Consider the following 16,628-nt stretch of genomic DNA (forward strand, 5'->3'; position numbering starts at 1 on the left):
TGAACTTTAATAGGTTCCCCAGGTATCACTGAGTCAGACAAGTATACGTGTGTATCTGCCTGGGGTGTATTCAATTTGAAACTAAATGAATATTACCCTGTGCTTGCCTGTGTCCCTTCTCTCTCACCATCTCCTAGGTGACACAGGTTACCCATGTTTCATATTGCCACAAGGCTCCTAATTTAGAGGAGAATGGCCAGGGATAACAACAAGATGTAGGATGAAGTTGCCCCTAAGCACTGATCTTGGCTATATTCATGAAAACAAAAATGAGCTTTTTGGTCTTCATTTAAGGTTAGGCATGAAGTTAGCATTGTGGTTAAGGTTATGGTTACAGTTAGGGTTATGTTAATAATCACATTTTAAGAAGAGAAATTATCGAAATAGTCAGGGTTTATGACTTTGTGGCTATGGTAGCTTGTGACGACCATCTGATCATGAATCTGCTACCGTGGTCCTTATTTAACTATCTAGATGTTGATGGAAACCCTGCATATCCCTGGCAAAGGCTCAGTCCTGCGAGGGTTTTCTTCCTCGTATGGCTGGCTAATTGGGTCAGATGAATGCAGTGGGGCCATGTGGAGCTGTTTAGGACAGTTCAAGTGAGCTCCTGTATGAGTGGATTCCTGTGATATCTCTGCAATACAATGTTATTCTATGGTGTGTTTCTTAATAGATTGAGTATGAACAAGCGTTTCTCAGATTTCAGAGCACTATTCTGTGGAGAAATCTAGCTGAACTGGTTGTGGATTACAAATTGGGTGTGGATACATTAGCGCTAGGTTGTTGCTCATACTGTAGCTAACATGTTTGTCCTCAACAACTCCATATTACTACTAGCACATACTTCTCTTCAAAGACTAGCAAATCATACAATTTTTCCAGCATGGATGGAGAGTTGTAGTGTAGTTTTTCCCTGGGTAGAAGAGAGGTGGAGGGTTGTGCTAGGTTCTGTCCCAAATGATAAACTACACTATGGGCCCTGGTCAGACGTAGTGCACAATGTAGAGCGTAGGGTTCCATTCGGGACACTAACCTAGTATGGCCTAGTTAACTAGACTGAATGGGGAAAGGGGATACGTGGCTATGGACCAGCATGGGATTTCTGAGACCAAATCACAGGCTAGCAGACGCATATCACGCATTATCAGGAAGAAAGCACAGGTGTGAAAACTTGAAAAAATAATAATATGGTTTTCGGGACACGTGTGAACAATTCCCATAAATGTTTTTGTGATTGAAAGTCAGACATTTTAAAAATGTTTTGATCCCTCGTTTATTTTCACCACTTCCAGCTACATCTGGTCTCCCATCTAGGGACTGACCAGGACCAACCCTGCTTAGCATCAGAGGTAAACCAGCAGTGGGATACAGGGTGCTATGCTGCTGGAATGAATGTGCCAAAACATGCAACTGGAAAAAAGACAGTGAAAGCAAAGCCCAGGGTAACATAACAAAAGATAGTGAAAATTGCAGGAAAGAGGGAGGTGTTTTATATAATCACGTTATCAGATTTTTTTTTTTAGCTCAAAACTTTTTAAATTTAACCTGCTCTAAAACAATATATTCTCTCCTGTTGCGCGAATGTCCCGTAAAATCGTTCCCTTGTCCCGCATTTGGGATTTTTAGATGTGGTCACCCAAATTCCACCAGTAAAAACATTGCAACTGCAACATGTTAACACCATCTTTTCAAGTGTGGAGAATAACATTATTTCTACTCCATATGTGAACTTGCAATTCCACATGTGAAAGTGAGATTTTCTTACATATGGAAATGCAAATTAGAGTTTCACTTTTACATCTGGAATTGCAAGTTGTAGCGGAAGAATCTGAATTATTTGGGTAACATAGATAATTAAGATGTCTTATCTGCATAATATGCTTATGTGATATACTTGTTATTAGAATGTATCCCTTCGGACTACGGTGTTGGCAGTTGCACTTCTTCCCTCAGCTGGGGCTCAGTCACCTGGGGCCCAGAGAGGGGAGAGGTCAGGCTTGTCTTTCACATGTCCCTGGTGCTATGCAGAATATCAGAAAGGAAAGAGGACAGGAGGGAACATTGTCTTCATATGTGAATATATCTTTACCTATTCTTAAACCGTGAAGGGATGGTGTGATTAATGGGGAACCAATTACTTGTCTCCACAATGTCTGTACCAATGCCAGTCACTCCCTCCTTTGGCATTGGGGGATGTGTGTGGTAGTGTCTGGAACCATTGTATGTCATCTCTGATGTTGCACTTGTCCTGGGATAGTGTATGACCTAGAGGCTCACTACCCTCAGTGAGCTTGTCCAGGAGTGGGGTCAAGAAGGGGTTTAACTTGAGATGGGTGTATCTGGAGTTGACAATTGATTTATGCCATTGGATGAGTTGGTGTTTTTTTGCTATGAAGTACCAGGAACTAGATCGGAACCTCGTCTTAGGGGCCAAACTGAACGATAATTTATAGTGAATGCTATCTGGCTACGGGATACTCCTTTCTCATTTAAAAAGTCTCACCTTGTGACCCGTTCCAAACATCTGTGGTTTGTTATGTAGACTAGGGGGTGGATCTTTGCTATTAAAGATCTCAGTAGCCTTTGTGTTGTGGCTCTCAATGAATCATCTGAGGGTGATTTGTCGACCAGCCATCGCTATTGCAAAGCTCTCACTAATAAAGATTCAGTTTAAGTATAACTCTGACTTCTGTGATACGTTTGTCTCTCCTCATTTGATATTCATACAGAAATGAATCACCACAAAGTTAACGTGTAAAAAACAATCACAAGTGGAAGTTATTCACATGTGAAATTGTAAATGTGATTTTTACATGTGAGTGTTTTTCACATCTGTGGAGTTTTCTTACATGTGAACCTGTGAATTTGATTTTCAAATGTGATTGAATTTCACATGTGAACTTGCAATTCCACATGTGAAAGTGAGATTTTCACTTGTGTAACTTCATATCCGATTTCACGTGAATGTTTTTAACATGTAAAACTGCTAATTTCATATCTGAGGTGAAAATGTTATTCTTCTCCCATGTGAATAGGTGGCGTTAACATGTGAACTATAATTATGGTTTCACGTCTGAAATTTAAACTGAACATGTGAAAACAGCTATTTCACGTGAAAATTGGATTAGCAAATTTGATGTGTTTATATGTAGAATGTGTTCTTTCTGGGTGTGTACACAACATACTGTATGTATCTCACATTACCGCACACATGTCTTTTACCTCTGATGTGCACTATATTTGTTCACTGGCTATATGCTTGTACCCTGCTTGTGTTAATCCACTCTCACATGCAATGTTCAGTCACGCCTGTGTCTGGAGAATTTAGTGCCGTGGTGTGAGATCGCAATTTGCGCACAAACGGTTATTACCACATTTGAAGTTTTATAACATGCCATATCTCAAGCTGAGGCAGGTGTTTATGCTGCATACTACAGCAACCTGCTGAGATAATGGAAGTGTGCTGAACACATACTGAAAATAACTACCACGTATACAGTATTATTTATTTATTTGGGATGTAATTCAACAAATGACTGCGGGGCTCTTTGGCCTGTAATGGTAATGGAAGAGTCCCTTTAGAGGAGAAATGCAACTCAGAGAACAATATCATCTGTCTGAACATTGCCTTAGATAGTAGTCAAATACAAAAAGCTTGTTTGGCTCTGGTAATGGATGGAACTCCTTGAGGACACACACATGCATGCATGCATGCACACACACACTCAGGCGTGCATGCATTCAAACACACACACACACACACACACACACACACACACACACACACACACACACACACACACACACACACACACACACACACACACACACACACACACACACACACACACACACACACACAGCTCTGATTGAATTCATATTTTTGGGCAAGTCATGCGAATCCTTTATCTTAGGAAAAAGGACTTATGTAACCCTTGTTACGAGAAGTGAAAGGAAATCTGCTCTGCAAAAAACGCCACAGGGTCTCTATCTCCATATCCGCCTAACTTACTTACTAACTACAGATGTAGGAGCCAGTTTGCTACAGCAGGAAAATAATCCTTCAGCAAGCCAGTAACAGGAAATGTGAATTAATGGACATTTTTGTAGGGGTTGATACATTTTCTGTAAGGGAAAATCAAGTCTGACATTTTAAAATGGAAATTAAAACATCAGAAGCCTTTTTAAACCTCATACTACACGTAAGATATGTTCTGCAACAGGGTGATCAAATTAAGATCCTATATCGGTACAGTATCTCTTTTCCTTATCTCTTTGTCCTGTCTTTTCTTTTTCTTTCCTGCTCTCTCTCTCTGTCTCTCTCTCTGTCTCGGTCTTTCTATCTCTCTTTTGCTCTTTCCCTCGCTCTTCCTCACCCTCTCTCTCACTCTCTCTCTTTTCCTTTGTCTCTGCCGTGGCTGTGAGTGTAGGTTCTAGGGGTGGTGCAGAACTTCAAAGGGAAGAGCCTGCTGAATGAGATCCCGCCGGAGGAGAGTGTGGTCAGCAGTATTCCTATGATGGGCCAGCCCAGGATCATGGACAACACAATGGAGAAGTACATAGCCTCACAGGTACTGGCAGACACATTTAACTGTAGTAGGCTAAGTACAACATACTGTGCTCCCGGCTCTGCTAGGTACACTTTCCTAGTGTACTTTGCATTTTAGCCTCAGCCAATTCTCCTGTGCCCACCATACAGAAAGACACATCAAATGTATCCTATCCTCCATTCTCTGTATAGAAATATCAACATTTCCACCATTTCCGTGGTGTGAGGGTGTATGAAAATGGATAAAAAAATATAAATATGTGTTTGGAATACAAAGTACTGTGTCTAACTTGAGAGTCCTATATATTGTGCAGGTACAATTCTTTTAAGCTCTTTCAATGTCTCAGGCAAGAGTCCACAATCCCGGTCCCTGAGGGAGATAGTGTCTGTCTAATGTCTAATTTCCTAAATAGTTTCATACAGGTGATTAGCTACAGTATATACTGTACCACACACAGTGTTACTTTGGGATAAACCACACACAGTGTTACTTTGGGATAAACCACACAGTGTTACTTTGGGATAAACCACACACGGTGTTACATTGGGATAAACCACACACGGTGTTACATTGGGATAAACCACACACGGTGTTACATTGGGATAAACCACACACGGTGTTACATTGGGATAAACCACACACGGTGTTACATTGGGATAAACCACACACGGTGTTACATTGGGATAAACCACACACGGTGTTACATTGGGATAAACCACACACGGTGTTACATTGGGATAAACCACACACGGTGTTACATTGGGATAAACCACACACAGTGTAAACAGATAAGGTAAGAAGAAAAACCTGTCTCTGTTACCTGTCTGTACACAGTGTTTTGATAACTACAAAGCCATGCTGGTATAAACTGTGTGTGTGTGTGTGAGAGAAATTGGGCTAAGTTGCCCATTTGCGGTTTATTGATTTGAAGCTAGAGTAACCCTATAACTGACAGGAGATCACTGTTCAGACCATTGGAAGCTAGAGTAACCCTATAACTGACAGGAGATCACTGTTCAGACCATTGGACGCTAGAGTAACCCTATAACTGACAGGAGATCACTGTTCAGACCATTGGAAGCTAGAATAACCCTATAACTGGCAGGAGATCACTGTTCAGACCATTGGAAGTTAGAATAACCCTATAACTGACAGATCACTGTTCAGACCATTGGAAGCTAGAATAACCCAATAACTGACATTAGATCACTGTTCAGACCATTGGAAGCTAGAGTAACCCTATAACTGACAGATCACTGTTCAGACTATTGGAAGCTAGAATAACCCTATAACTGACAGGAGATCACTGTTCAGACCATTGGAAGCTAGAATAACCCTATAACTGACAGGAGATCACTGTTCAGACCATTGGAAGCTAGAATAACCCTATAACTGACAGATCACTGTTCAGACCATTGGAAGCTAGAGTAAACCCCTATAACTGTCAGGAGATCACTGTTCAGACCATTGGAAGCTAGAGTAACCCTATAACTGGCAGGAGATCACTGTTCAGACCATTGGAAGCTAGAGTAACCCTATAACTGGCAGGAGATCACTGTTCAGACCATTGGAAGCTAGAATAACCCTATAACTGACAGATCACTGTTCAGACCATTGGAAGCTAGAATAACCCTATAACTGACAGGAGATCACTGTTCAGACCATTGGACGCTAGAATAACCCTATAACTGACAGATCACTGTTCAGACCATTGGAAGCTAGAATAACCCTATAGCTGACAGATCACTGTTCAGACCATTGGAAGCTAGAATAACCCTATAACTGACAGGAGATCACTGTTCAGACCATTGGACGCTAGAATAACCTTATAACTGACAGATCACTGTTCAGACCATTGGAAGCTAGAATAACCCTATAACTGACAGATCACTGTTCAGACCATTGGAAGCTAGAGTAACCCTATAACTGACAGGAGATCACTGTTCAGACCATTGGAAGCTAGAATAACCCTATAACTGACAGGAGATCACTGTTAAGACCATTGGAAGCTAGAATAACCCTATAACTGACAGGAGATCACTGTTCAGACCATTGGAAGCTAGAGTAACCCTATAACTGACAGATCACTATTCAGACCATTGGATGCTAGAGTAACCCTATAACTGGCAGGAGATCACTGTTCAGACCATTGGAAGCTAGAGTAACCCTATAACTGACAGATCACTGTTCAGACCATTGGAAGCTAGAATAACCCTATAACTGACAGGAGATCACTGTTCAGACCATTGGACGCTAGAATAACCCTATAACTGACAGGAGATCACTGTTCAGACCATTGGAAGCTAGAATAACCCTATAACTGGCAGGAGATCACTGTTCAGACCATTGGAAGCTAGAATAACCCTATAACTGGCAGGAGATCACTGTTCAGACCATTGGAAGCTAGAATAATCCTATAACTGACAGGAGATCACTGTTCAGACCATTGGAAGCTAGAATAACCCTATAACTGGCAGGAGATCACTGTTCAGACCATTGGAAGCTAGAATAACCCTATAACTGACAGGAGATCACTGTTCAGACCATTGGAAGCTAGAATAACCCTATAACTGGCAGGAGATCACTGTTCAGACCATTGGACGCTAGAATAACCCTATAACTGACAGGAGATCACTGTTCAGACCATTGGAAGCTAGAATAACCCTATAACTGGCAGGAGATCACTGTTCAGACCATTGGAAGCTAGAATAACCCTATAACTGGCAGGAGATCACTGTTCAGACCATTGGAAGCTAGAATAATCCTATAACTGACAGGAGATCACTGTTCAGACCATTGGAAGCTAGAATAACCCTATAACTGGCAGGAGATCACTGTTCAGACCATTGGAAGCTAGAATAACCCTATAACTGACAGGAGATCACTGTTCAGACCATTGGAAGCTAGAATAACCCTATAACTGGCAGGAGATCACTGTTCAGACCATTGGAAGCTAGAATAACCCTATAACTGACAGGAGATCACTGTTCAGACCATTGGAAGCTAGAATAACCCTATAACTGACAGGAGATCACTGTTCAGACCATTGGAAGCTAGAATAACCCTATAACTGACAGGAGATCACTGTTCAGACCATTGGAAGCTAGAATAACCCTATAACTGACAGGAGAGAAGAACACTACTGGAATACACAGTGTTTGTCGATGGATGGGGATACATGTTTCACAACATCAAGTTTTTGTCTAATGACATAATTCTGTTTTGTTTATTGTTTTCAGTTGAATTCATGTAACCCATATGCAACGATAGTTTCATCCGGGAAAAACTGTAATGCCCTTTAAAATACTAATTTTGCCCTTTCAATATTATTATTACTTTTTGTATTAGTAGTAAGACATGATATCCTTCATTACTAACAACTGGCTTGATTATGGGATGTTTATTAATGAACTCTGTTCAAATCTCTGAATGCTGTAGCAGGCAGCCAGGACGTCAGGCAGCCAGGACGTCAGGCAGCCAGGCAGTCTGGGGAGCAGTGAGCCTGTCTCTAAAGGGTTTTCTAAAACATCCTAATGTGTCAGATGTATTTGGGTCACCTTCTGTCCTCTGTTTCCAGATGGCCTATGGCCATGGTGATGTTGAGTGTGGCAATGCATTCAGATATATCCTCCTTGCTGCAACGCTACATTGTACACTGAGTGAAAGGGCTTTCCATTGGATGTTTGATTCCTATAGTACACCTAAAGTACATCTTGTCCCTCAAACCTAACCTACTACAAATTTGATCATTCTTGCCATTAAGGCTTTGTTCATCGTACGCATGCACGCACACACACACACCTCTCCACATATCCGCCTCCTTATTCACCTCACATATCTCATGTTAGCGAGATGAGGGCATCCTCTTTTGCTTTGACGAATGGCCCAATGTAACTTCCCCTGGACTCATTGTGGATTCATATAGGTGGAGCACCTGGTCTCCACAAGGCACTTCATCAAGATTACCAAGGAGGTCAGCGACATTATTTCCCTGCAATGCATGGCCTAGCATTCCCTACCACTATAGGGCCTCCAAAGACTAAATCATTAATCTCCAGGAGCTTTGCTATATGCTTAGAGGCAAACCAGAAGCTGTACAGTGTGTTAGCTTCAACTTCATGCAGGCCCTGTGTGTGTGTCAGAGGGACCGGGAAGATTTTAATTTACTGGCCATTTGAGAAATTTCACGGACCCATATGCATTGGGTGCATGGTAATGCATCTTAACAGAACATGCAACTAATTGCCAAAATGTAATTCACAGGAAAACACCATTCTTAACAGTGCACCTTATAGCGGTTCCATATGTGACAGAGATAAAAATGTCTGCTTGAAACGTAGAAAGAGGGGAAATCTAAAGATGCAACAACTACGATGGGTTGCTAATATGACTAGGATTTCGCCTTTGGCTTCCAGACAACTAAAGAAAGTTGATATGAAAACCAATAGAACAGGAAAGAAATGGCATAGCGGTGGGTCCAATAGGGAAGTAAATGAAAATACAGTGCCTTCAGAAAGTATTCACACCCCTTGACTTTATTCACATGTTATTGTGTTACAGTCTGAATTTAATATTGATTAAATTTAGATTTTTGTGTCACTGGCCTACACACACTACCCCATAGTGTCAAAGTGAAATAATGCTTTATTTTATTTTTTATTAAAAATTAAAAACAGAAATGTCAAGAGTCAGTAAGTAGCCAACCCCTTTGTTATGGCAAGCCTAAATAAGTTCAGGAGTAAAAATGTGCTTAACAAGTCACATAATAAGTTACATGGACTCACTCTGTGTGCAATAATAGTTTTTAACGTTCTTTTTTATTGACTAAATAATCTCTGTACCCCACACATCTGTAAGGTCCCTCAGTCGAGCAGTGAATTTCAAACACAGATTAAATCATAGAGATTTTCCAATGCCTTGCAAAGAAGGGCACCTATTGGTAAATGGGTAAAAAAAATTAAGCAGACATTGATATCCCTTTCAGCATGGTGAAGTTATTAATTTCACCTTGGATGGTGTAACCCAGTCACTACAAAGATACAGGCATTCTTCCTAACTCAGTTGCCGGAGAGGAAGGAAACCGCTCAGGGATTTCACCATGAGGCCAATAGTGACCTCAAAACAGTTAGAATTTAATGGCTGTTATAGAACACTGAGGATGGATAAGCAATATTGTAGTTATTCCACAATACTAACATCATTGACAGAGTGAAAAGAAGTATAGAATAAATATTCCAAAACATGCATCCTGTTTGCAACAAGGCACTAAAGTAATACTGCAAAAAATGTGGCAAAGAAATTCACTTTTTGTCTTGAATACAACATTTAATGTTTGGGGCAAATGCAATACAATGTGTTACTGAGTACCACTCTCCATATTTTCAAGTGGTGGCTGCGTCATGTTTTGGGTATGCTTGTAATAGTTAAGGACTTGGGAGCTTTTCAGGATAAAAAAATAAACGGAATGGTACTAAGCACAGGCAAAGTCCTAGAGGAATACCTGGTTCAGTCTGCTTTCCACCAGACACTGGGAGATGAATCTTTCAGCAGGACAATAACCTAAAACACAAGGCCAAATCTACACTGGAGTTGCTTACCAAGAAGACAGTGAATGTTCCTGAGTTGCTGAGTTACAGTTTTGACTTAAATATGCTAGAAAATCTATGGTAAAGTTTGAAAATGGTTGTCTAGCAATGATCAACATCCAATTTGACAGAGCTTGAGGAATTCTGAAACGAATAATGGGCACATATATTGTACAATCCAGGCATGTAAACCTCTTTGAGACTTACCCAGAAAGCCTCACAGATTTAATCCCTGTCAAAGGTGATTCTAACATGTATTGACTCAGGGGTGTGAATAATTATGTAAATTAGATATTTCTGTATTTCATTTTCAATACATTTTCAAACATTTCTAACAGCATGTTTTCACTTTTTCATTATGGGGTGTTTTGTGTAGATGGATGAGAAACTAAATCAATTTAATCAATTTTTAATTCAGGCTGCAACACAACAAAATGTGGAATATGTCAAGGGGTCAGAATACTTTTTAAAGGCACTGTAAATTTGCCAAAATTATTTAATTACTCCTGTCTATAGGGAAATAAAATCATTAAAAATAGCTCACCAGAAAGCATGACAGCCACAGAATAATCGAGGATCATTAACGTATTTTAAATTGCTGTGAATTGTTTCAAATCACAAGCTCCTAGGTTGATGCCTATTTGTTGAGTCCTCAATTTGGGCAGCGCACCTGGCAATAGACCTAGCTAATTATTGGGTTGCAGCTGTCAGTGAAAAGCATCTAAAATATGTGTGAAAATGTGTCTTGAGTATAATTTAAAATGTTGAGACAAGAAAGGGAGGGGTAAGTGACGAAGGTATAGTCAAGTCTGTCTCCTGCCAATTCTTGCGCATTCATAGTTAAAAAATAAATAATAATTTAACCCCTTTTTCTCCCCAATTTCATGATTACGATCTTGTCTCATCGCTGCAAAGGCGAAGGTTGAGTCCTGCGTCCTCGGAAACATGACCCGCCAAGCCGCGCTTCTTAACACCTGCTCGCTTAACCCGGAAGCCAGCTGCACCAATGTGTCTGAGGAAACACCGTTCAACTCACGACTGATGTCAGCCAGCAGGTGCCCGGCCCACCACAAGGAGTCGCTAGAGCGCGATGAGCCAAGTAAAGCCTCCCTGGCCGAACCCTCCTCTAATCCGGATGAGGCTGGGATAGTTGTGCGCCGCCATGTAGTGACGCCGCAACACTGCAATGCAGTGCTTTAGACCGATGTGCCACTCGGGAGATTCATTGTTTCATTGTGTGTATTATTTCCCCTTTATACATTTTTTAAAATAAATTCCCCATTACATATGTCACCGGTAGTAAATGTACCATTAATCCCCGTTATTTGGTTACATTCATTTCTGTTAATGCATGTATTAATTACAGTCGTTTACCGTTCTCATTCTTGGAGTGGAAATATTGTTTGCAGAGTTCACAACCTGCTAGACTTGTGAGAAACATGTTTTGGTTTATTTCATAACCATCTTTTACGAGTTTTGTAAAATGTTTTCTTTGTTTGTTTGGAGTGCTACGTGTGAGCAATGAGCATGTGTCTGGTTTCTCTGTCCTGATAATGTTGAAGGAGCGCTCACGCCTGAGCATGCATAGAAGTACTTGGCCTGCTGCGCAGAAATGCAGGAAATAGTATTTTTTTTTACATCCATTTCGAATGATAGTATATTAAAACTAATACATCCTCACAGTAGGCTATTTGAAAATCTTTCCAACCATCTCCCCCTCGATAATCACCAATCCTCGATGTGAAATAGCAATGGAAGTTATTGGCCTACTATTGCATTGCCCTATAGGTTATATGTTCCATGCACTCATTTCTTTAGCCGCCAATGGAATCACGGTGTATCAATGTCTCCATGTGGCAGAGGCTGGCGATCTCGCATTTTTTGATTAGTATCATTTTAATTCTTATGATTAACCACATTACAATGATTTTGAGAAACTAAAACATTTATTGAAATGAAACTGTTCCATAAAATTGTGCATATGAAAATCATAACTGGCACTCAGAACAGAAGAAATGGTATGATAAATTGTAAGCTACCCCAGACTTGAAACTCTCGCTGCCTATAAAGTCTTTATAAAATAATTGCCTTCATGTTTCCATGGTCCCATTTAGCCTATAGGCTACTTTGAAGAAAGGTAAAACTCATAATTCCTCATAATATGAAATAAAACATTCAGGTTTCAAACAATTAAGTATGTTTTCAAAATGCATACTGCCTTCAGCTCACATTGTAAAGTGGTGGGTGACGCGCTGATATCCTGTTGCCTGCACTTGAATGGTGAATGGGAGGCGCGCTTCAATTACCAGTTGAGAAATAAAATAGTAGCTCTTTTTAATCGCACCAAAACAGTTTTAACACAGGATTGTATTTAGAATTGTTGCGAAATGAATGGGCTTATATAAGCATGTTTTACTCCAGCAGCAACCAGCTGAGTAGCAGCAGGAGAAATCCCGCTCAAGATAGCTGTATGCTGTGCGCATGTGGTAGTTGTGTTGGATAAATAAGATGCATGATGACTAACGCAAATATACACAGGCCAAGTTAATTCCACTAAATGATGGTAATGAACTGATAGACAAATGAGCATGACGGTCAAATGTATTTCCATCGACTGGTATTTTCATCAATGATAAAAAGCATTATTTTGGCTTTTTTTTTCTCCTAGTCATTTTGGCCAGCAACAGTTTTATTTATCGGCTTTAAATGTTTTTAATCAGCCAAAAGCCGGCAATTGCTTAACGGAAACCCTGGTGTGTGTTTGCGTGCGTGTCTACGTTTGTGCGTGTGTTTGTGTGTGGACAGCCAGCCCTACAAGCACCTCAGCTGGTCAAATAAAAGCAACTGACTCATTAGCTGATGGTTATGTAAGGGTTATTACATAATTGAAGAAAGGAAAGGTGGAGATGTTGGGGATGAAGATATAATTGGACCGATACTATGCTGTATCTTGTTAGATGTTTTTTTTTACTTTGTAGTAAATTGACCAAAAATATAAGCAATATTCTTCTTCCGTTAAATCGAGACCGCAATTATCATCATGATACCAAGTAGCCTACTGTTTGATCTGTCTGAATCAGTATACTTAATAAATGCTTCAGTATGGCATTTCTGGTCTAATCCTGGAATGTGTTTAATCATTGAAGATATTTCGCTGTTCTTTACATTTTTTTCTTCTTTTCTCTTTAGAATCCTATTACTTTTGCCGAGGTTACATGACAATGAATGTGTCACATGACACACATTGTTTGGACGTGGTTGCTGCTCGCTTATCAGTCATCATGGTCGCCGGAGGGAGGGTCACACAGATCCTGATGTTGACGTGTATCTATACTAGGGTTGGGGATCAATTACATTTTAATTCAGGCATAAAACTGAAATTCCTATTCAATTATTTACTTCTCAATAAACTGAAAACCTTTTCAGTTTTTGAATTGTATATTTAAATAACTTCCAGAATTAACTGAGTGACTTTAATTATAATTGACCCCAACCCTGATCTATACAGTATGACACTATTTCCAATCAAACATTATGTTCACCCTGATCATTCCAAAGGAATTGTAGATATTTCTGTAGCTTTACCAGTTTATTTTATTATTTCCAACCAATCATAATTTTCTCTCCTTCTTTCTTCTTCTTCATTACTCTCTCCTGTTGCAGTTTGACGTTTATTGTCATGAATCTTTCCCTGGCGGCAGAAGTGAGTGCAGCTGGCCCATCTAGTGGAAATCAATGTCACAATTGGCTATTTCGTAAAAATTAATGGAAACAAACATTTGATTTTTGGTCTTAATTTAAGGTTAAGGTTAGGCATTAGGGTTAGCAGTGTGGTTAACATTATTGTTAAGTTTAGGTTTCAAATCAGATTGTTTGACTTTGTGACTGTGCCAGCAAGTGAGCACTCTGCAGAGCTGCCTCCAGAACACGAGTCATCCCAATAAAATGCCAAGCTGCTCTTCTGTTCTGCTGATTATTGGCGTTCATTGAATTCCCCAAAAGTATTCCTTATTTTATATACTGTATCAAACAAACATAATACTGCTGTATATGCATTTTTATTTCCTCAAAGATTACGAATCCTAAAGCCCAACTGTGTAAACCTGTATTATGTTTATTTCTTATTATGTTATATGTGTTGGCTTGACAGTATGATGTATGTATTGTAACCAGTGCAATCCAAACTATGTTGTCAGAGCCACTCTGTGGGTTTATTTTCCCAACCTGAGAGAACGAAGATCCAAAGATCACTGACATTTTAGTATAGTCTTTATTGGTCGTTTTCAGAGGAATCCCTCTTGCGATTAGCTAGAAATACGTGGGTGTGCGACTGTGTGTACGTGTGCGAATGGATCCGTACATGTGTGTGCATGTGTACTGTAGGTGTGCTTGGTAAACGTTTCAACATAATTTTCTCTTGTGGATTGAAGGATGTTGCTTAGGGCTTGCCAGACAATCAACAAGCATAATATTGCCACGGTCAGGCAACAGAGCTATTATGGAAATATAAAGATGTTTTTTAGGAGGGTGTGTTTTTATTCCTCAGTTCTATTTTAATGTGTTGCGAAAGCATTGATCTTTTTGTATATTTTCAACATTTCATTAAATTGATATGCTATATGTTTTGTATATTGATTCATACTGTATGTTGATATGGCAGATACTTGTTTAGTACAATATGGAGTATTGTTTTAAACTCACAGGCCAGCAATGAGATTCATAGTTGATGTACGACTAGACGTCAGTTTCCCGAATGCATTGTGGTTGAAGTTGTTTTTATACCACCACAGTTTGATGAAATCTCCTCTTGTATGTTCTTCTCCATGATTACATTTTTACACCATTTTTATACCCTTATACTGTATGTGACTGTACTGTTTACCTAAATGTCTTACTGTATGTCCCCTCAATGTCTCATAGATATCATCTGAACATTGAGAGTTTCGGTATTCATGAGGCGTTAGAAAAAGGTTTCTATCCATGTAGAGTTTGATTATATGGTTTTTATGCATTTAACATTTTTAAAAATGAATTCCTTTCATACTTTGTTCTAGTTTTTCTAGAAATGTATGGGACATTTGAATGATTCTGGAGATGTTCACTGTCAACCATTATGGTACTTTCAAAAATATGTAAAGATATATTAATTATTATATACCATATCAAATATATCATATTAAAGTTGGATTTGTGTATTGTTTTGATTTTAGTTTCTGAGTGTTGGTTTTTTCCTTTGTACAGCTTGTGTTACTATTCTAACCTCTATGACTCTTCTGTTTTGTTACTATTAACTTCTGTTTTGATATTGTCCCATTCTACCTGATCTTTGTTTATTGATCTTGTCACTATGAGTAACAGTAGCCCAGCAGCAGCACCTCTTACACTGTAGAAACATGTAAAAGAACCAAACCGTGAGAAAGTTGCGGGGTGAAATGTATTTGAATATAATCTAAATAAATATGTTCTACTCAGGCATGTTTGTTGTGTTGAATATGTATCAGACTGGTGATGATGACAGAGCAAAACATATATTGGAAAGAAAAGGTGTAGGGCCAAGTACTGCACAACCCAAAAGGTTAGGCCAATTTAATTCACAACCAAATGGTTACTGGTTAATATCCTATATGTGGGCTATACAGCAGTGGAACAAATGCCCTTGACAAAGAACATGTACAGTTACCTAAATTGAAACTACTGTGGATGTGGCTAATAATTGTGTTTTGGCATCCCGTACTAGTGATACGGAATCCATATTAGGACTTCATATATAAAGCAAAACTATCTGATGACTTCCTAATATGGATTCCGTTAAAACAACTTTATATCTTGTATGTAAAATATAGGCCGACTACTCCAAATCATCTAGGATTTCTGGGAAGAAAGTAGGTGGCATAGTAAATAGAAAGTGTGTTCAATATTTCAAATTAATATTCAACGAGACATTTACTTTGCAGCTTTGCACGATTTGTTACCATGGCAGCTCCGGTTTATATTGATTAGCTGTAATGAAGCTTCTTTTTATCTGCTCCTAGCAACTGACTGGGAGACATGTAGCATTTCCTTCACTGCTTCTCATCATGGGCTGCTGTGTCATGTTTGGAAAAGGGTATGATGGTTAGTGAGAAATATTTGACTGCTGCTTTAGTTAAATGCTAAAAGTGAAGTTGAATTTGTAATTATTGGACAGAATTATGTATTTTTTATACTTTATATTAACATTTTAGTATTTTTGTTAACACACATTGAGGAAGGTAGGTTTTTGTGTGTTTGTTAGTGCTGAGCGATTAGTGCTTTTTGAAGTCCGTTCAGTTTCGGTTTGATTATGAAAAAATAATCACAGCTTTCGGTTTCGATTCTTTCTTTTTTACATGAAATGCACTATGCATTATATGTGTGGAATGCTGTAGCAACACAGAATTATAAATTAATAGAAGTCTCATGATGGTAGTGACTGCCCATTAACCATCATTTAGTCACATTACTTTAATAA

At 39.2% G+C, this 16,628-nt stretch overlaps 1 protein-coding gene across 1 annotated transcript in view; it reads left to right on the forward strand.

Moving 5' to 3' along the window:
* The window catches only part of LOC139559800 (phospholipid phosphatase-related protein type 5-like), a 50,236-nt gene extending 34,625 nt beyond the window's left edge, over positions 1-15,611 (forward strand). Inside the window, exons 5-6 of the mRNA XM_071376160.1 lie at positions 4,434-4,574; positions 13,328-15,611. Coding sequence (XP_071232261.1) covers positions 4,434-4,574; positions 13,328-13,357 — 171 coding nt within the window. The 3' untranslated portion in view covers positions 13,358-15,611. The remainder of the gene's footprint in view (positions 1-4,433; positions 4,575-13,327) is intronic.
* The last annotated feature ends 1,017 nt before the right edge of the window (positions 15,612-16,628 follow it).

This window comes from Salvelinus alpinus, chromosome 30, assembly GCF_045679555.1.
Source record: "Salvelinus alpinus chromosome 30, SLU_Salpinus.1, whole genome shotgun sequence".
In the NCBI taxonomy this organism is placed as follows: domain Eukaryota; kingdom Metazoa; phylum Chordata; class Actinopteri; order Salmoniformes; family Salmonidae; genus Salvelinus; species Salvelinus alpinus.